At 52.2% G+C, this 21,478-nt stretch overlaps 1 protein-coding gene across 1 annotated transcript; it reads left to right on the top strand.

Annotated features, from left to right (window-relative positions):
• Positions 1–2,551: 2,551 nt before the first annotated feature.
• Positions 2,552–19,605, top strand: FAM89B (family with sequence similarity 89 member B). The gene is made up of 2 exons (XM_083717781.1): positions 2,552–3,687; positions 17,209–19,605. The coding sequence occupies exons 1-2, from the start codon at positions 3,430–3,432 to the stop codon at positions 17,491–17,493; spliced, it is 543 nt and encodes a 180-aa protein (XP_083573907.1). The 5' UTR covers positions 2,552–3,429; the 3' UTR covers positions 17,494–19,605.
• The last annotated feature ends 1,873 nt before the right edge of the window (positions 19,606–21,478 follow it).

Genomic DNA, 21,478 nt, shown 5'->3' with positions numbered 1-21,478 from the left:
TTCTGGTTGTATTGAAGTTTGGGAAAGGTTCCTGGAGATGTTTGTTGAACTGGTGGGTCTCATTTGGGACAAAATAAGGGAAATGAGTTAGACTTCCCCTCTGACAAAGGTGCATAGAACCATCCTGCAGAACTTTGGGCCCACTCAGTAAATGTCCTGGTCTTGTTGCCTGCATGATACTCTAAAATTAGGGTTGTCAAGGGTTTAATTTAGCGGAGGGGGGCAGTCACAAGCTATACAAACATTAATGTAGAGCAGAGATAGGACACCCATGGCCTCTCAGGTGTTGTTCAGCAACTGCTATTAAGCAAGACAATGTGGTCAGGATGATGGGACTTGTGACTCTCCATATGTTGCTGGTTCCTCATCCCTAAATCCATGTGAATTCTGATAGGCCTTGCTTTCTCCCTCATGAATGATCAATTAAACCCATAGCTCTCAAGCTGAAGGCCAGGCCCCTTTGGGAGGAGCATGCAATATATTTGCAAGGGTACAAAATTCTAGGATGGGAGATCATGCCAGAAGCAGCCAAGGTTTAGAACTCTGGCTACCAAATCATCTATGCTTATGGAAGCTGCAGAAAGTCAGGAGAAATCTGGCATCTTCCCTGTCTGGCTGGTTTTATGAGGGGGTTGAAGATAGCGTGTTCTAGTTCTACCGGCAGAGTTGGATCCTTATACACAGCAGAGAAACACGAACATACGGTACATCTTGCTGTGAGAATTCTGGGTTCTTGCCTGCTTCAAAGATAGTTGCTGGCATAATGTAGCCCTTGGGAAAGTGATACGGGTTTCCTAATGTGAAACAGTATTCAACCAAGGTTTCTCTGCATTTGCATTATGAGTCTGGGGCTGAATTTGGAATGCATCTGTTTTTATGCTTCATGACAACAGACAAATGCAATAGGAACAGAAGAAGCTGCCTTGTGTACCCAAGAGCCCTGATGGAGCAGGCTAGAGGCCCATCTAATTCAGCCTTCTGTTCTGACAGATGCCTATGAAAAACCTGCAAGCAGAACCCTTGTACAACAGCACTTTCCCCATACGTGATTCCCAGAAACTGGCATTCAAGGTGTATGGCCTCTGACAATGGAGGTAAAACATAACTGCTGTGGCTAGTAGCCACTGATGGTCTTGTGCTTGAAGTTGGCCAATCCTATTTTAAAGCTGCCCCGGTGTGTGGCCAGAAACAGTTAGAGGGCACCAGCCTGGCCTATGTTGACTATGAGCTACTTCCTAGCAGCATTTCCTGTGACTGTCCTGATTCTTTCTCTCTTGAGATGCCAGAGACAGAGCCTGTGACCTCCATGCAAACATGTGTTCTGCTACCAAAATATGGTCCTCCCTAGTTACGCAACACTAAGCCCCAGTCTGGCGTAATACCTTGTTGTTCTGCACTGGAAGTAAACAAATCCAGTAGAGAATGTTACCGCAAGCAGGCAACTGTAGCCTGCCCTATCATGATTCCTGTTGGGAAGTTGGGTGTCATTTGAAAGAGAAAGGATGCACTGAGAAACGATCAGTCAGTGGCAGTCTTCCAGAGCTGCAGTCTGATAGCGGAAAGGTGCCAAGCTTCTCTCCCCACCAATAAAAAACAAACTACGTTTTTCCTATGCAGAGTTAGGCAGACCTAAGCATATCAAAATCGGCAGGCCTAGCATTCTACATAGTCAGGATGTGCAATGGTAAAAATAGTAGCTTGTCATTTGGAAGGACACAACAAGGACTGGGGTATGGTAACCTCTGGCGGATTTCTCACTAGGTCTCAGACTCCAGTAAAGCAGTGCTGGAGAAAAGGAACATGGCTTGGTTTTTAGCTCATTAGCCATTGCCAAAAGCAGGGTGGGTTCTACCACTGGCTAGGCAAAGTAGCCTGTCACAGATGGCACATAGTGAATATGGTTAACAGGTGGGAAATTCTGAACTGACCATTCTTGATAAAGCAAATTATTTGCTCAGGGGAGATGGGTTGATATTTCCTCCATGAAAGGCAAGGACAATATTTAGAAGGGTGATATACCTGCAGGGATGGCGTTTGAAGATCAGAGCTCTGGCGCCACACAGAGGCAGAGAGAACTATGCGTTTAGCGATGCCGGAAGCAGCCTGAGGGTTTAGGGTACTCTGTGCATCCTCAGTGACTTCTTAGGAATATAAGAAGCTGCTTATACCAGGTCAGACTTCCCTATATAGCTTGTCTTCTAAAGGTTGTATAATTACTTATCTCCTTGGTTCCGGAGTCGCATAACTCCATACCCTCCGATGAAAACAGGGACGTCTTAAGGAAAAGCAGGACATTCCGGGATCCAATCAGAAATTGGGACAATTCCTGTAAATCTGGGATTTGGAGGGTCTGAAATAGCATAGGAACCAACTCCTAGGGGCAGAGGTCCCTTCGCCCCCCCTTCCCAGAAAGTATTTCAAATGGTGTGCGTGTGCCGCGTCTTGTGATCGATTATGCGGGGCGGGGCTTACCTCCCCCCCCCCCCCCAGATTTTATTCAAGCTGGCATCCTAGGTATATAATCTAAAGAAACCACAGTCTCCGCTGACCTTCCTTCCCAGGAAACGGAGCCCTGCGTCAGCGCAGGCACCCCTGCAGTCCCTTGCCGCGCTCAACAAGCCCCCTTTCCAACCTGGAGACGCGGCACCTGCGCTCTCCCAGTCAGTGGGAAGGGCGTCGACTTCTGCACGTGCTCCACGTCCGAGAGCTCCTTCCCGGCCCTGAAAACGGGTTTCAAGCGGCGAAGGAGGCCCGGCGTCCTTTTGCCTCCCGCTGCGGCGGCCGCCCCTTTAAGCGGCGTCCTTGTGCGCGCCGCGCCGCCACGGCAAGCAAGCGGGGAGGCAGGCAGGGGCGCTGCGGGTGTGGCCGCCGCCGCCGCCGTGAACAAAGGCGGAGACGGTCGCCGGGCGGAGCTGCTCTCTTCGCGGCCGGGGCACTTCTCCTGCGCCAAGCGGGTCGGCCGGGAGGGCACCGCTGTCTGGTGTCCGGAGCAGCCGGGGCAGGGCCGCGGGATGCGGGGAGCCGGCTGGGTCGCCTCCGAGCCGGCCTCGGTAAGCTAGCCGGCCGGAGAGAGAGAAGGGCAGCGCGGGCCTGTTTCCCAGCCTGCATAGGTCCCTAAGCCAGCAGTCTCGAGGGGGCCTCTGAGCATAGCCAGAGTGCCTTTTTCGCCGCAGCCAAATCGGCGTGGAGACCGGTAGGCCCTGACCCCCGAACCTCTCCTTTTTGAAGCGTCGCCCCCACCCGCCATCTCTGTTCACCTCCGTATATGGCTGGGGGCTGGCTAGCTCTGCCGTCCGGTCGGCGCTCCCTCTCGGCCTCCGGCCTCTTCTCTCCATCCTCGGGCGCGGGTGGGGGCTGATTTCGACTCCCCCCCCCCTTTCTCTCTCTCCTCTCCTCCCCCACCCCCCAAACATATTCCTCTCCTTCGCCATGACTTGCCTGCAGTCCTCCCAGGACAGCCTGGCGGGGAACGTGTGCGCCATCGAGGGTCTCCCCCCGCTGCCCAAGGGGCTCAGCGGGATCCTCAACTCCAGCGGAGGCTCGTGGCGCGAGATCGAGAAAGTTTACAGCAAGAAGACGCGCATCCAGGACGACCTGAGCAAGTCCCAGGCCGCCTCGGAGAAGCTGCTGCTCCGGAGCAAGCCCGCCAACCTCGACTCGGCCCTGGCGGTGCTGCGCAAGGAAATGGTAAGTCGGGACCCTCAGGCAGACCTGTTATGGGGCAGAGGGAGCAGGCCGATTTGGGATGCCATGAAAGAGGAGGAAGTTGTTAAGTTATCTGATGTATTATTACTCTTGTGTATGTGCCCGCAGGGAGACGCACCTGTGGGATTTTCGAGCTCAGGTGCCAACATAACTGGGCCAGCCTTGGATGCTGTGTCCCTTGTCATTGGAGGGGGTAATTTACTATTCTGCCTTGGGCAATAAATTGTCTTGAGCCATTCAAGTTTTGGGTTCCACCAGAATGTGCATTTCTCAGGTCCTTTCAAGCCACCTGCATAGATAGTGGTATTGGGCTACGAAATTCTGCAGGTTTTTAGTCCTCAATTGACTGCAAGGATATGACTGTGTCTGCAGGAATCCAGAAAGGCACTGAATAAGGTTTCTAGCTGGTCGCAAGAGGCAGGGCACAGCTTAATTTTGTTCCCCAGCAGAACCTGAATAAATAACACAGGGCAATGATGAGTGCAGTTACGCATATTCTTTTTTACAAAAGTGACTCAAAGCGATGTACCAAAATAAACACGTAAGATCAAGAGTAAAGCAAAGCTAAAATGCAAGAGTCCACTCCACTAAAATGTTGAGTAAAAAACCCCCAAACAGGTCCCAAACATACTTCCAAAAGTAAGGGCCAAAAGCCTGGGTGAAATAAGGATAATAATAATAATAATAATAATAATAATAATTTTTTATTTATACCCCGCCCTCCCCAGCCAAGGCCGGGCTCAGAGCGGCTTACAAGCAATAATAAAACAAGATGAATGATTACAACTTAAAAACAAAAATAAAATACAACATTAAAATAATGGAACATTAAAATATTAAAATGTAGCCTCATCCCAGGAGAAGGAAAAGAAAGAAAGAGGAGAGAAAAAAAGAGAGAGAGAGAGAGAGAGAGAGAGAGAGAGGGAGGGAGGGAATCAAATTGGCTCCAAGCCCAAAGGCCAGGCGGAACAACTCTGTCTTACAGGCCCTGCGGAAAGAAATCAGATCCTGCAGGGCCCTGGTCTCATGAGGCAGAGCGTTCCACCAGGCCGGAGCCAGAGTTGAAAAGGCCCTGGCTCTGGTTGAAGCCAATATAACTTCTTTAGGGCCTGGGACCACTAGGGTGTTATTATTTATGGACCTTGAGGCTCTCCATGGGGCATACCAGGAGAGGCGGTCCCGTAGGTACGAGGGTCTTAGGCCATGAAGGGCTTTAAAGGTCAAAAGCAGCACCTTAAATCTGACCCTGTACTCCACCGGGAGCCAGTGCAGCTTGAAAAGCACTGGGTGAATATGCTCCCATGGCAGAGACCCCGTGAGGAGCCTCGCTGCAGCATTTTGTACCCACTGGAGTTTCTGGGACAGCTTCAAGGGCAGCCCCGCATAGAGCGAATTACAGTAGTCAAGCCTGGAGATGACCGTCGCATGGATCACTGTGGCCAGGTCGGGGCGGGAAAGGTAAGGGACCAACTGCTTCATGCGGCGAAGGTGGAAAAATGTCGCCTTGGCTGTTGCTGTAACTTGCGCCTCCATGGAAAGGGAGGCATCAAGGATTACACCCAAACTCTCAACGGAAGGCAGTGGCACTAATTGGGCCCCCACAAGAGAAGGGAGTTGGTCCCTCATCCCCATGCCATCCCGACCTAGCCATAGGATCTCTGTCTTCGAAGGATTTAGTTTCTATCGGCTCCCACGAAACCATCCAGCCACAGCTTCCAAGCATCTGGTCAGTGTGTTCGGGGCCGAGTCAGTGTGGCCATCCATCAGCAGATAGAGCTGAGTGTCATCAGCATATTGGTGACAGCCCAATGGTATTACCTGATGCCTAAAAATGCACAGTGATGGTGCCTGGCATGCCTCACTAGGGAGAGCATTCCACAAATGGGGAGCCACCACTGAGAAGGCCTGTTTTTGTAATGCTGTGCCTTGGAGGGGAGCGCATAGATGATGAATGCAGGGCCTAGGATGGTTCATGTGCAGAGAGGCAGCTCTTGGGGCACTGGGGTCCTGAACGTTATAGGTCATACCAGTACTCAGGATTGAGCTGAGAAGCTAGTGCCAGTCAATGCAGTTGTATCAAGAAAGCCATCTGTCCACAATCTGGTTGCTGAATGCTGAACCAGCTACCATTTTGGAACTCTCTTCGAAGGCATTCCCATGTAGGCATAATGTGATCTAACCTAGAGGTTTACCAGACAACAGAAGTTAGGCTATCCCTGTCCAAGTAGAGAGAAAAATATAAGCTGGGCCATTGGCTGAAGCTGCCGAAAGACATCAGCTCAAGTGACGCTGGTGGACCCAGAAGTACCCCCATTCAACACGCCTGCTCCTTTAGAGGTGTGTAACCCCATCAAGCCAAACCTCACCCATCCGGTCTAGGAAACCATCAGCTAACAGCCCCTCTGGATTAAGTTTTAGTTTATTGGCTTTCATTCAGTCCGTTACAGAGGTCAGGCATCTGTCTAGCTAGCACATCTGCTGCCATGCCTCCACGTCTAAAGGAGAAATGGAGCTGTATTTCATCAGCATATTGCTGACAAGGCACTCCAAAACGCTGGCCGTTTCATGTAGATGTTAAGCGGCATGGGGGATAAGATCAAGCCCTGCAGCACTCCCCACTGTATGGGGCTGATTGAAACTCTCCAAGCCTAAACCCCGATTGAAATGGCTCTAGAAAATTTCATGCAATAATCTTGCCCAAGAAGGGCGCATTGGGGACCAGCTAATAATTATTTAGGGTGGGAGTCAACTCATTGGAGGCCCTCCCCAAGGACTTCTGTTGCACAGTGGGGCTTCCCCCTTCCCCCACAGTCCCCGGAATTGGCTCAGGGAGGTGGGGGGGGGGGGTTGAGAGAATCCCTGCAACACCACAAGGCAGGAGAGGAGAATTGTTTGGTCTGGCAAGCCAAAAAATGCTTGTTCTAACAGAAAAGTCACCTTAGCCTGACATGGAGTTCCTTGCTTAGGTTTTCCAAACCCAGGGAGGGTTTCTGAAGGGGGTGGTCTTCGCCACCACCTCCTTTAGACAAGTGGGGGACCACCCCCTCTCTCAAGGAAAGGCACTGATCACCTGGCTGAACCACCTTCCTTGCTAGGTAGCTCAACCCTAAGGTACGTTATTGTAAAGCTGTGTTACCACTTTCTGGACTTGAGGAAGCCAGATTCGTCTTTTCTTAGTGCTCTGTGGTGTGCGCACAGCCCTGATCCGGTGTGCACGTGCTTTAAATTTCCATTTCCATCCCATCTCTCCTCTAAATACACGTGGGACTCAGCTACATTGACAAAGAAAAGGCGTTTTATATGTGTTGCTAAGGCATTCTAACACTGTGACACCAGATGGCGCTGTGGAGTTCCGTTTTTTGCCAACACGATTTCTCATACAAAGTTTGCAACGTGGTTTAACTGAAACACTTCTTTGATGTGTCTAGATCCAGCCATGGTTTCTGATCCCTTTTATTCTCACAACAACCCTGTAGGGCAGGGTAGGTTGAGAGAGAGTGGCTGGCCCAGGGTCACCCAGTCAGCTTGACATGCACAGGTGTCAGGGTTTCAGGGACAGAGAGCGAGGGGGAGGGGTCCCAGGGTGATGAGGAAGAGGACGACGATGACCCGAGGTTGTCAGTGAGTCCGTCAAGTGAATCCGAGGATTCCCAAAAGGGAGCCCCCCTGGTCAGGCCAAGGGGCAGTAGAGAGGGAAGCAGTCAGAAGCAGGGGAACGAAGAGGGAATCCCCAGTGGGGGTTGGAGATCGGGACCGGCCTCTCCGTCGGAACGGAGTGAAGGGGGTGGAGTTACCAGTGTGTCAGAAAGAGCAGAACAGGGAGCAGAGAGGGGAAGGAGTTCGGAGCAGAACATCCTGCCGGAAGGGGAGGAGTGTAGTACCGAGAGTAGCGTAACGGTCGAAAGGAAGGTCAGAGGCAACGTACGCGCGCCAAGTTCAAATGTGGAGGCGCGCGGAAATGAGGAGAGCCCTGAGGAGGAGCCTGGTCCCAAAGCACGAAGGAGGGGGGAGCAGGCGTCAGAAGACTCAGCCTCGGGGGAGTCCCGAAGGGAGGGAGCACAGGGGGGCAGGAAGACCCTGCGGAAAAGGAAGGAGAGGAAAAGGTGGAGCAGTACAAGCCTCTTAAGCTGGTGCAGGGGCGGGACTGACTCAGAGGGGACTTCAAACATCTAAGGGTAAAAGATGCTGAGCCACGGAGCTTGGATGTAACCACAACAATGTTCTTCAATAAAACCTTTTGTATATAACTTGGACTGGATTTTGGTCTCTTGTGAGCTGGGACCTCGGGTGGCTCTGACAGTAAGTCCCCTCCCAAAGAACGCAAAATTTTTTTTTTGCAAAGCTCACAAACGGTGACAGCCATGAGTGCGGAGGATCAGCTGACAGCACTACGAACTACAGTTTCCGAACTCACTGCTGCAGTCCTTGCGTCTCAGAAGAAGCATGACGAAATGGAGAAGCGCTGCCAGGACCTGCAAACAAGGTGGGAGCGTGCAAACAGGGAAGGGTTCCCAGGGTCCAGATCAGAGGACATTGGACTTGGAAGGCGGGGGGGCAGCCTAGTCACCCACTTCGATGGGAACCTGAAGCACTACCCCAGTTTCAGAGCAGACGTTTTGTATGCATTACACTTGCTTCGTCATGACTTTAAAGATGAGGAGGAGAGAGTGGGGTTTATTGTTTCTCACTTGCATGGGCCGGCCAGAGACTGGTTGCGCAATTTGTGGCGTGAAGATGGCCCTGCCCGCCGCGATTCTGATGAATTCATTAAAGCGATGGATGCCTGCTTCCAGTCAACCGTAGATTTGGATCTTGCACGCAGGGAGATATTTGGACTGCGGCAAGGCAAAGCCACTGTGCGTCAGTACCATTCCAGAATTTTTGCTTTACTGACTGCGTTACGCTGGGAGAAAGACTGCACACCTGTGAGGGATTTGTTCTGGGAGGGTCTCAGCGGTCCCATAAAGGACGAACTTGCCAGGGGAGACAGACCTCAGACCCTGGAGGAGGTGGTGCAGAGGGCTCTGGCGATTGGGATACGTCACGAGGGACGTCCTTGGCACAATGAGGAAGAACGTCAGGTGCGTCCACCAGCGAGGACGTCTTATTTCATCCCCAGGGAGTTCAGTCAGTCACATCCCTCGCCGCTAGGGAGGCAGGGGGAGGAGCCGATGGAACTTGGTGGTGCTAAGGCTCAAGCAACAGCCAGAGCCCCAGTTTCCGGTGCAGTAAAGGCGAAGCCTCCTAGAGGGACCAGGAAGTGTTACATCTGCGACAGTGCACTGCACATGGCGAAAGAGTGCCCCCAGAGGCTCCAGAAGCACACTGCAGCTTTAGCGACGGTAGCTGCAGAAGTGATCCAGGAAGAGGAACCTCAGGGAAACGACAATGCCTGCCTGCAAGCAGGATTGCTGGGGCTCAGCCAGGCGAATCTGTAGAACAGTCCCCAGCGTCTTTGCAACCCACAGACCCTTTACCACCCAAGCCAGCGGTGCAGCTCACTGCAACACTTCAGTTGCCAAATGGGACCACCCTAGAAGTGCCCCTCACGATCGATTCGGGGAGCAACGCCGATTTCGTGGGGATGCAATTCGTCAAGCAGCATCGCATAGCGCTTCTGCCCGCCACAACGCCTCTGAACGTAGTCACGGTGGATGGCAGGAAATTGCTAGGAGGGCAAGTTGTGCAACAGACACCTCCCATGGTGATGCGGATAGGAGATCACCGAGAAGTCATTAGCTTCAATGTCACCCAACTGTCTGACACGCCTATAGTATTAGGCATGAGTTGGCTGGAGAGACACAGTCCTGCTGTAGCGTGGTACCAACGCCAGATCACCTTTTGCTCATCGTACTGTGCTCAAAATTGCATCCAGTCCTGCCAGGAGGAGGGGGCTGAGCACCAGCTGCGACTTGGCATGGTGCAGGCGGTACCTAGCAAGTACGAAGGGTTCCTGGAGGTTTTCTGCGAGAAGGAAGCTGACCAGTTGCCGCCCCACAGACCTTATGATTGTGCCATCGACCTGGTGCCGGGGGCGCAGTTGCCGACTGCAAAACTGTATTCCATGTCTGAGGACGAGATGCAAGAGCTCAGGGAGTTCATAGAGTACAATTTGAAGCGTGGATTCATCCGGGAATCGAAAGCAGTGGGGGGCAGTCCTGTGTTCTTTGTAAAGAAGAAAGACACGCCCCAAAAAAGACTCATTGTGGATTATAGGTTCATAAACAGTATGACCAAGCCCAAGGCCTTCCCCATGCCCAAGATAGATGATCTCCTAGCAACCGTGAGGAAGGGGAAGATCTTCACCAAGTTGGATCTGCGTGGAGCGTATAACCTCATACGCATCCGGGAGGGCGATGAGTGGAAAACGGCCATGTTCACGCCTCTGGGCACGTATGAATACAGAGTTATGCCGTTTGGTCTCCAAAATGGATCTCACGTATTCCAAGCCTTTATGCATCACGTGCTAGCGGGACTCCTCTACAAGAAATGTGTGTGTTTCCTCGACGACATCCTGATCTTTTCGGAGACGGAAGAGGCCCATGAGAGGGACGTAAAGGAAGTCCTGCAAAGACTACGGGAGAACAGGCTCTACACCAAGTTAGAGAAGTGCCAGTTTGATGTGACGGAGGTGGATTTTCTGGGCTACAAGCTGTCCGACAAGGGGCTGGCCATGGACAGCGTCAAGGTCCGCGCGGTGTTGGACTGGAAGAGCCCACGCAATCGGAAGGAAGTCCAGAGATTCGTCGGCTTCGCCAACTTCTACCGCAAATTCATCAGAGGTTTTGCAAAGGAGACAGCAGCGATCACGGACACTCTGAGTTCCAAGAAGAAGAGGTTCGTGTGGACGGAACAGGCGGAGCGCTCTTTTCGGAAGCTTAAAAGCCTTTTCGCCTCCGAGGAGCAGCTGCTGCACGTGGATCCAGGCAGGCCCATGCGAGTAGAGACCGACGCGTCAGACAGGGCGGTTGGAGCCGTGCTCCTGCAAGAAGATCCACATGGGAACTGGAGACCCGGTGCCTTTTACTCCCAAAAGCTCAGCAAGGCGGAGCAAAACTACACCATATGGGACAGAGAGCTGTTGGCCATTCACGCAGCGTTCAAAGCGTGGCGACACTTCCTCATAGGAGCCAAGCACACATTACAGGTCCGCACGGATCACAAGAACCTAGAGTATTGGCGCACGGCGAAGCTCCAAAGCCAGAGACACATGCGCTGGGCGGAATTCTTCACGGATTTCGACTTCCGGATAGAGTACATCCCCGGAGATTCCAACGTTATAGCCGATGCGCTATCCAGGAAACCGCAATATCTCGATGAAGCGACACCAGTAGCAGCCAGGCACATTTTCGCACCGCAGGCGTGGTCGTGCGCTGCCATCACAGTAGATCTGGACGCGGTGCGACGCGCGTTGCAAGTGGATCAGTTCGCACAGTCCAAAATGGAGGAGTTGCGCAGAGGTGTGCAGAGTGGCGAAGATTTCCAACTACGCGACGGGCTGCTAACTCGCAAAGGTGCCCTCTACGTGCCAAGCGACGAGCTTCGCGCAAAGGTTCTGCAGCAGTTGCACGACGCCCCCAGTGCGGGCCACTTCGGCAAGGAGAAGACAATAGAACTGGTGGCAAGGGACTTTTGGTGGCCTCGGATGCGTGGAGAGGTAGCGGATTACGTCGCCAGGTGTGACACTTGTCAAAGGTCCAAGCCAGTACACCAGAAGCCAGCGGGGCTGTTGGAACCGCTGGAAACGCCACAGCAACCGTGGGAGAGGGTAGCCCTGGACTTCGTTACTGACCTGCCCAGCTCCAGAGGGAAGACGGCGGTACTGGTGGTTGTGGACCTGTTCACCAAGATGGCGCACTTCATTCCGTGCGCAAAGGTGGCGACGGCGGAACAGACTGCCAAACTCTTCATTGATCACGTGTTCAAGGTGCATGGGCTGCCGCAGTCCATCCTGTCCGACAGGGGGCGCCAGTTTGTTTCCAATTTTTGGCAGAAGCTTTTAGGTATCCTGAACGTCAAGATCAACCTTACGTCGGCGAGACACCCACAGACCAACGGCCAAGCTGAGAGGGTCAACGCGATCATGCAGCAGTACCTGAGATGTTACGCCAATCAGCGACCCGCAGCTTGGGTGGACTACCTGCCGATGGCAGAGTTTGCCTATAACAACACGAAGCACGCGTTCACGGGGGTGACGCCGTTCTTCGCGAACAACGGTCGTCATCCCAGAACCTTCCCGGGGTTCGGGGCACCGAGAGAGGGGGTGCCGCAAGAAGCCGACCAGTTTGCAGCGGAGCTGCAGGAGGTGCACGAAGAGTTGCGGAGACATTTGGAGCTGGCCAAGCAAGCATATAAGGTGCAGGCAGACAAAAACAGGAGAGCGGGGGAGGAGATCCAGGTGGGGGACTGGGTGTGGTTAGCGGCCCAAGCGATGCCAGCCAAGTCGTTGGCCAAGAAGAAGCTAGGGCACAGGCAGTTTGGGCCGTACCAGGTGGAGGCTAAGATCAACCCTGTAGCCTTTCGACTAGCCCTCCCCGAAGGTTCCAGAGTGCATCCGGTATTTCACAGGTCGGTGCTCACCCCCTACAAGGCACCGCACAGGTTTCAGGAGTCTGAAACAGTCCCGCAACTACACACTAAGTCACAGGAGAGGGAGAGGGCGCCTAGGGCCGAACCACTCAACGAGGTCACAGAAATCCTGGACTCGAGATGGGGGAAAGAGGGGGTAGAATACTTTCTAGCCACAGAGGGCACTCCAGCCAGTGCCAACGGTTGGGTGCCGGGCTACGCTTTAGACGAACCTCTTCTAAAAGACGAGTTCCATGCCCTTTTCCCGCATAGACCCATGCCAGCCGAGTACTTTGATGACTGGCTCTTTACGCCCACACTCTCAGACAGTACTTTCCGGGGTTTTTCTTCAGCCGAGGAGAGAACGCCAGAATCTAGCCCGCCCAGGGGATCGTGCTCAGGGGTGGACACAGAACCCTCTTATTGGTGGGACGAGCAACCAGAGGAGGACTGGCGCAGGAAATGGCTGACGGGACCTTGGCCGGCAGCACCAGACGAGGTACCAATGGAAGAGGGAGAAGAGAACACTTTGGGTCAAGAACCCGAATTCGAAGACTCATACACCGAACTGCAAGCAGAGGAAATGGAGGTACACAACCTGTATCCTGCATCCACCTCCGAAGAGCTGCAGCTCCTACAACCTGCACCCGATGGGCGGGAGGGGGGAAGGGGGGGCTTCGAGGGGGGGATGGATGTCAGGGTTTCAGGGACAGAGAGCGAGGGGGAGGGGTCCCAGGGTGATGAGGAAGAGGACGACGATGACCCGAGGTTGTCAGTGAGTCCGTCAAGTGAATCCGAGGATTCCCAAAAGGGAGCCCCCCTGGTCAGGCCAAGGGGCAGTAGAGAGGGAAGCAGTCAGAAGCAGGGGAACGAAGAGACCAAAATCCAGTCCAAGTTATATACAAAAGGTTTTATTGAAGAACATTGTTGTCGTTACATCCAAGCTCCGTGGCTCAGCATCTGTTACCCTTAGATGTTAGAAGTCCCCTCTGAGTCAGTCCCGCCCCTGCACCAGCTTAAGAGGCTTGTACTGCTCCACCTTTTCCTCTCCTTCCTTTTCCGCAGGGTCTTCCTGCCCCCCTGTGCTCCCTCCCTTCGGGACTCCCCCGAGGCTGAGTCTTCTGACGCCTGCTCCCCCCTCCTTCGTGCTTTGGGACCAGGCTCCTCCTCAGGGCTCTCCTCATTTCCGCGCGCCTCCACATTTGAACTTGGCGCGCGTACGTTGCCTCTGACCTTCCTTTCGACCGTTACGCTACTCTCGGTACTACACTCCTCCCCTTCCGGCAGGACGTTCTGCTCCGAACTCCTTCCCCTCTCTGCTCCCTGTTCTGCTCTTTCTGACACACTGGCAACTCCACCCCCTTCACTCCGTTCCGACGGAGGGGCCGGTCCCGATCTCCAACCCCCACTGGGGATTCCCTCTTCGTTCCCCTGCTTCTGACTGCTTCCCTCTCTACTGCCCCTTGGCCTGACCAGGGGGGCTCCCTTTTGGGAATCCTCGGATTCACTTGACGGACTCACTGACAACCTCGGGTCATCGTCGTCCTCTTCCTCGTCGCCCTGGGACCCCTCCCCCTCGCTCTCTGTCCCTGAAACCCTGACATCCATCATTATCATTATCATCATCATCATCATTTCTATACTGCTTTATGTTTTAAAGAAGAAATATCAAAGCGGTTTACAACACATTAAAACATGAACTAAAACTATCCAGAATAAAATAGATCCAAGCTTCAAGGAAAAGATTTCAGATTCTTCTCTTAAGTGACATTTTGATTTCCCCAGTCGCCAACCTGGCATCCACAAATCACCACATGGTCACAATTGGACCGTCGCAAAACGCGCCTGGCGCCCGACTAATTTCTAACACTGGTCTGCTGCTGGAGGCAGTATGCCTCTGGCTGCCAGTGGTCAGGAATTGAAAGCGGGGAAGGGTGCTTTTGCCCTCAGGTCCTGCTGGCAGACTTCCCACTGGGGCATCCGGGTGGCCACTGTGATGAAAGGAGGCTGGGCCAGACAGGCTGGTGTCTGACATATCAGGGCTCTTTTTACATTGTACAGTTGGGTGCAACTTCAGCTTTTCCTGTGTGTAAAGAGAATGAGACTAAACAGTGGCCCTCTCCCCCACAAGGTGGTTGTGAAAACAAACCCAACAAAGCCGGCAAACCACCCTTGGAACTGCAGTCCACTTAATAGCCAGTGGCGTAGTGTGGGTTGTCAGCACCTGGGGCAAGGCAAGTAATTTGCGCCCCCTAACCCGTGGATTTGCGCCCCCTAACTCTAACTCCCAGATGTTGCGCCCGGTGCGGCCGGCCCCCCTGCCACCCCCCACGCTACGCCACTGTTAATAGCACAGGCAACTCCCCACAGATGAGCAATTGTGCATGTGGGCCATAGCTGTCAACTTTTCCCTTTTCTTGCGAGAAATCCTATTCAGAATAAGGGAATTTCCCTTTAAAAAAGGGAAACATTGACAGCTATGATGTGGACATTGCACTAAATCCAGAAGTTAATATAAAAATTTCAAAAGTGTCCCTAGAAGAGCCCGAAAAGGGCAAAAAAAAGGCATGGAAACAGCACATAGCAATCCCACATGCCTTTGCAAAGTGCAATCTCAGGAGCCTTTGCACCATCCCATGAGGCCTGCAGAGAGCTGGAGTTTGAGCAAGGAAGTTAGGAGGAAGTCTGGGTTTTTTTCCAAGAGTTTTTCAAGGTTTTGCAGAGGTTGAGAGGTTCTTCCCAGGCTTTTCCAGTGATGTTTCAAATATGCACAGCTTCACTTAAACGCAGCCCCCACATAAATTGGGTTGGTTGCCTGTAACCGCTAAATGTAACGAATGGGAGTCAAGGAGAAGTGTGACTTGGCATGGCTTCAAAGCATGTGCTGTGCATTCCTCCTCCAGCAGGGAGCAGCAGAAACACACAGCAGACTTTTCAAAATGCACCAACTGCACCCGCAGGGAAACCCATACAGTGGTACCTCGGGTTACATACGCTTCAGGTTACAGACTCCGCTAACCCAGAAATATTACCTCGGGTTAAGAACTTTGCTTCAAGATGAGAACAGAAATTGTGCTCCGGTGGCGCGGCGGCAGCAGGAGGCCCCATTAGCTACAGTTTCAGGTTAAGAATGGACCTCCGGAATGAATTAAGTACTTAACCCAAGGTACCACTGTACTAGAAACCCATTTTCAGTTTGCAGCAATTGTCTTCTGGTACCTTTTTTTTTTAAAGCTTACTCTCTTTTTCTTTGCAAGGGAGCCAGCCTGATAAAGAAGTCTAAGCTTCCTGGCCCTTGATGTCAAATCGGCCTTTGTGACTTTGAGGGCTTTTTGTCCTCCTCCTCCTCCTCCTCTGCACTTAAACAAAACAAGAGCATGAGGAGACACTTTCAGCAGCAGCTGCGTCAGGCCAAAGACCCACTGAGTCAAAAATCCTCTGCAGGGAACCACTGTAGAAAAGACCTGTTCTAGTCTTGCCACCCTGGTCCGGACCCCTCACATTGGGGCACACAGAGAAGGGCCTCCAAAGATGATCTCAGGGTCTGGGTAGGGTCCCAAGGTTTGGGCCAGAGCTCTTTCCCAGATGTACCTGGAGGTGCCAAATTATGAGCTCTGCCACAGAGCTTTGGTCGCACTGTCTTTCCCCACCATCTCACTTTATTACGTACTGTTATAGGAATTCTAAGGTCTTATATATATAAAATAAATGTTCATAAATGTACAAGGCAAACACATACATAAGTATATAAACCACGTGTCTGAAATAGTGCAGGAGAGCAATCCTGAAGCCATGTTGACTCTCCCAAATTGACCTCAAATATTTCTCTGCAAGGAGCAAGGAAATAGGAAAAGCTTTCCAGTTGTCTTTGGACTCTAGGGGCTTACACCTCCCTGCAAATACAGTCTGGCAAGTGTCTGTTAAGCTGGGCAAACTATCAATAGGCATAAGAGATTCAGGAACAAAGTATTTACCATCTCAAAGGAATGGCCAAGCTATCCAGAAAAGGCAATCAGATAAGGCATTATCAGGTACAGTATCCTGGCAGACAGGAGAGAAGCAACACACTCAAATTTCTGCTGGGGATCACCTCTTTATGTGATGTATGTCTGATGTTTTTTGGGGGGGGTCTTGAGCTACAGGGTAGACAATTTCAAAAGTCTATATAAGAGCTCGCACACCAATGTTCTGGGTTCCTCTCCTCCATCCCTGTGTCGGGGTGAGTGGGGGACTTTGTTTAATAAAGATCATGCTTACTAGCCGCTTTGCTTCTCAATATTCTCTGGTTGGCCTCTGTTAGTTTCTCCTACTGATAAAGAACCTACCTAAGGACTCTATATGGCCACTTAGTTGGCCGCTGGGAGAACAGGACTAGATGGAGTTTTGGCCTGATCCAGCAGAGGTAGGCATAGCCAGCTTGTGGGACCCACCTTGCCAGAGGCAGTGAGATATGGGCACAGCCTCTTTCTATGGTGTGGAATAAGTAAAGTAAAGGTAAAGGGACCCCTGACCATTAGGTCCAGTCGTGACCGACTCTGGGGTTGCGGCGCTCATCTCGCTTTATTGGCCGAGGGAGCCGGCGTTTGTCCACAGACAGCTTCCGGGTCATGTGGCCAGCATGACTAAGCTGCTTCTGGCGAACCAGAGCAGCGCACGGAAACGCCATTTACCTTCCCACCGGAGTGGTACCTATTTATCTACTTGCATTTTGATGTGCTTTTGAACTGCTAGGTTGGCAGGAGCAGGGACCGAGCAACGGGAGCTCACCCCGTCACGGGGATTTGAACCGCCCACCTTCTGATCGGCAAGTCCTAGGCTCTGTGGTTTAACCCACAGAGCGTCCCATGGAATAAGTAGCAAGCGCTGAACGGCTGGGACTATGGGGAAGTGTTGCTGATTCTCCAGCTGAGCCTCTCTGCTCTTTGTTTGTTTCAGGTGGGGCTCCGGCAACTGGACATGTCTCTGCTGTGCCAGCTCTGGTCCCTGTACGAGTCCATTCAGGAATACAAGGGCCTCTTCCAGGACATGTCTTCCTCGCTGCACTCGGAAGGCAGCCTGGCTGCTGAAAATGGCTTCTCGGATGAGGACGAGGACTTCGAGGTGGATCAGATGAGCCCCGACGGGCACAAGGAGAACCCGCTGGGCCAGCGGCTCCGCCTGCTCCAGCCCCAGAACTCCCGGGATCAGTGGCTCCAGGACTCCTTCCACATCACCATCTGAAGCCTCTGCTCCACACTTGCCTTTCCCCCTCCTGTGTGTCAGCTGGCGAACCTGACTCCTGCATCTTTCTCAAAAGACGTTCAGGGTGGCAATGTAGGGGGTCTGTCGCCGGCGGGAGCGAGAGGAGGGCCGTTTGCTTCGGGCAGTTTACATCTGTCTCTATCATAATCAAACGACCCCTGAGGATCACTACCACGTTACGCTTCACAATTAACCTGTGGGGGGTTTTAGCATTCAATCACCGCCAAGATGTCACAGAGCAATCTTTCCAGAGAGAGAAAAAGAGGTTTGTGTGTGTGGCCAGTTCAGGAACAGAGTGCAATTCCTTTTAGTCCTCTGGGCAGTGGCGGACGTTGGGCTTTCAAATTTCAGCGGCGCCTCGTGCAACGCCGAAATCTGCCTCTTGCCTTCCGTTCTAAGTCCTTGTTGCAGCAGCCCCTCAGCTTGGCACCCATTGTGGGTGAACTGGTCGTGGTCCCCGAAATGCGCCTCTGCTCCAGGGCATAGAACCACAGAATCATAGAGTTAAGAGGGAACCCTGAGGGTCATCCAGTCCAACCCCCCACAATGCAGGAATCTCAGCTAAAGCATCCATGACCCTCCAACCTCTGCTTAAAAACCTCCAAGGAAGGAGAGTCCACAACCTCCTGAGGGAATCCGTTCCGGTGCCAAACGGCTCTTAACTATTAAGAAGTTCTTCCTGGCATTTAGTCAGAATCTCCTTTCTTGTAACCTGAAGCCATTGGTTCAGGTCCTATCCTCCGGAGCAGGAGAAAACAATGGGCTGGAGTGCCTGACTCCAGTCCAAAGGCCATCCTCTTCTCACTCAGAAAAAGGGGCTTATGGGACAGAGGAGCAATGCAGTCATTAGGATTTAAGCATCTGGCTTCCCATTGTGGCCAACCAGGTTCCTGGAGAAGGGATGAGGGAGCCCTCCAGCCGCTGCCATCCCTGGCCACTAGCCCTGTGGCCTCTGGGAGCAGCGTTGGGGGGGGGGATTTCTCCAAGTTTCCCCACCCCAGCCAAGAAGAAACCTCCCAGCATTGCTGCCCAGCAGTGCTTGATCTGACCCTGCAGCTGTGCCAGAAGGGGAGTCTCCTCGAGAGGAGACAAGGAAGCCCCTTCCATTTCAAAGAAAAGCTGCAGCTCTGTTCCATGTACATGGTGCTTGAGGCATAACTGAGGCCATGCCTGTGGCTACCTCACTGTTTGTTTCTGGGGAATGCGTCACACCTCAACTAGGCACTGTATTTTCCAGCTGAAAGAGACTTCTTGGGCTGGCGTAGCAGGATTTCCCTCGGCCACCTCCCTCGCTTAGTCCCCACGGCTGCCCCTCCAAACCTGCTCTCTTTCTCTCTTTGGGAGATGAAGACCCACATCTCTTGAATGCAGGAGGTCCCAGGATCAGTCCCTAGCAGCGCATCCCCAGGTAGGCAACAGCCCCTTCCTGAGACCATGGAGAACAGCTGCCAGTCAGTGTAGACAGTACTGAGCTAGAGAGGGACCAAGGGTCTGACTCTGAATATAAGGCAGCTTCCTGTGTCTCTCTAGAACAGGGTTTCCCAAACCTGGGTCTGCAGCTGTTTTCAGACTACAGCTTCCATCATCCCTAGCTAGCAGGACCAGTGGTCAGGGATGGTGGGAATTGTAGTCCAAAAACAGCTGCAGACCCGGGTTTGGGAAACGCTGCTCTAGAGGCTGAGCTCTGTCCCAGCCTCCACCCCATCCCCAGTCCTTTGGAAGCATCCCAAAATGGTGTAGCTGGATAGGAACTTGCTGTGCACGAAGAAGCTTACTTGCTAGATTTTTCTAGGCAGAGTTGCGTTTGCTGGATTAATTATTAGTGCCTCGGCCGCGTTACCTAAAAAGCGGCCTCTTTAAAATATTTAATTATATATGATTGTTCTGGGTTTTTGGTTTTAATTTTAAGGCCTTGAAATACAAGGGTTGGGGCAGACCTCTGCTTCTCTCCCATCCCGCACTATATAACTGGGTACAAACTTTGGACGGCTAAGTTAATATATTGTTTTGTTTATTTTTAATGGGGCATTTTTGCAACTGAGCCCATTGCAACCGTGGCGTGAATCCAGGGAATAAAATGGCCTCGCAGAACCAGGTCTTGCCTGCGTTTCATTCCAAGCTGGGGCGGGAGCGAGAATCCTGGTTTTGAACAACCTCTAAAGAGATTTCTTGTGTTTGATGATGGGCCAGGCCTGCTGCTTGTTGTGGAATCCACTGGAGCCACTAAGAATAAAATGTGGACACAGGTGGAGACACGTAGGCCCAGCTCCAGCTTACCACAGCTCCTCTGGGAATATTCACGTCGGCTTTTCTTTTACCTCCTGATCTGGATGGTCTTGCCGCAGTGGGGAGCAGCAGGCCCTAGGCCATACCTATGTCCCCAAACCACACCCCTCACTTTCAGGGGTTTTTTTCCTGGTTTGGGGATGAGTCCTTCAACTCGGATTCTGCTTCTTCCTTGCCTTGATGGAGGAGAGAGGGCCGTGTGAGAGTACTAGTCCAGGGTTTCCCAGACTTGGGTCTCCAGCTGTTTTTGGGACTACATTTCCCACCATCCCTGACCACTGGTCCTGTAATGTAATATATATTTTTATTATTTATACCCTGCCCATCTGGCTTGGTTTCCCCAGCCACTGGGCGGCTCCCAACAAAATAATAATACAATAAAGTATCAAACATTAAAAACTTCCCTAAACAGGGCTGCCTTCAGATGTCTACTAAAAGTCAGATAGCTGTTTATTTCCTTGACATCTGATGAGAGGGCATTCCACAAGGTGGGTGCCACTACCGAGAAGGCCCCTTGCTAGCAAGGGATGATGGGAGTTGTAGTCCGAAAACAGCTGGGGACCCAAGTTTGGGAAACCCTGATAGTCTACTATGCAAAGGTCCACATTTACATCCACTGCTCTGCCCCCGTCTGCCTCGGACCCTGGCACGTGGCCCCCGGAAGGGAATGTGGCCCTTAGCTGAGAAAAGGTTCCTCTAGCCCTAGCGTGGAGGCAGAGCCTAGCAGGCAGGCTAGCAAAGGTGTCGGTGTCACACTGAGATGGGCTTCACCCCACATCACTTCCTGCAGCACCGATGTCATTTAGAGACAGCTGCTTGCCTGGAAGCCAGACACATCTGCTGGGAGCTTGACCACAGTAGGAAGCTGGAGGATTCCTCTTGCTGAAGCCGGAAGAGTGACTCATTGTTATTGTTATTTTAAAACTAGGTATAAAAAATCCCAAATGGATAACCACTTAGCTAAAAAAAATGAGAAACACTCAGCAGACTTCCAGGGATGCCCTCTTCTTTTGCTACGATTTCAAACTCTGCATGGCTCAGAAGATTAAAGGATCCCGGTAGGTATGTTTGAGACTCTAGATGTGATGGTCTTATTCCCCACTTTATGGCAATGTGTGTTGCTTAGTTTATTTCAAAATGTTACCCGGCTGCTGTGGGGAGGGACTCCTGCTGCCCCCAAATTCCTGTTCCAATGGTACCACTACTGACAGTCCTCTGCCTTGATCTATAGTTTTTTTGGGGGAGTGGGTGGGATGGTTTATGCCAGGCATAGGCAACCTCAGCCCTCCAGATGTTTTGGGACTACAACTCCCATGATCCCTAGCTAACAGGACCAGTAGTCAGGGATGATGGGAATTGTAGTCCCAAAACATCTGGCGGGCCAAGGTTGCCTATGCCTGGTTTATGCGGAGGGTAAGGATTCAACAGCATAGGCTCCCTCCTCCCCCAGGTTGTGCAGCTACTCTGCACATGGTCAGAGGCACCATCACTACCTCAAACATCAACCGAAACAGGCTCTGGGTGAAGTCTTACAGATCTGTTGCCCCAGTATTTGCTCTCTCACACACCCCAGCGTATGTATCCCTTTCACGCTGAGGCAACCATTGTTCCCTTCTTCCTGTTTGTGAGGCTGCTGGAATCGGTCTGGTTTTCATATTGTCTCAATAATTGGGCTTCC

This window comes from Podarcis gaigeae, assembly GCF_964106915.1.
Source record: "Podarcis gaigeae genome assembly, chromosome: 16".
NCBI lineage: Eukaryota > Metazoa > Chordata > Lepidosauria > Squamata > Lacertidae > Podarcis > Podarcis gaigeae.
The sequence above is the reverse complement of the archived record's forward strand: the minus strand, read 5'-3'. Positions and strand labels throughout refer to the sequence as shown.

Coding starts and splice junctions, on each gene's coding strand:
- FAM89B (XM_083717781.1), top strand. CDS start 3,430: ATGACTTGCCTGCAGTCCTCCCAGGACAGCCTGGCGGGGAACGTGTGC. Junction 3,688..17,208: donor CGGTGCTGCGCAAGGAAATG/GTAAGTCGGGAC, acceptor TGTTTGTTTCAG/GTGGGGCTCCGGCAACTGGA.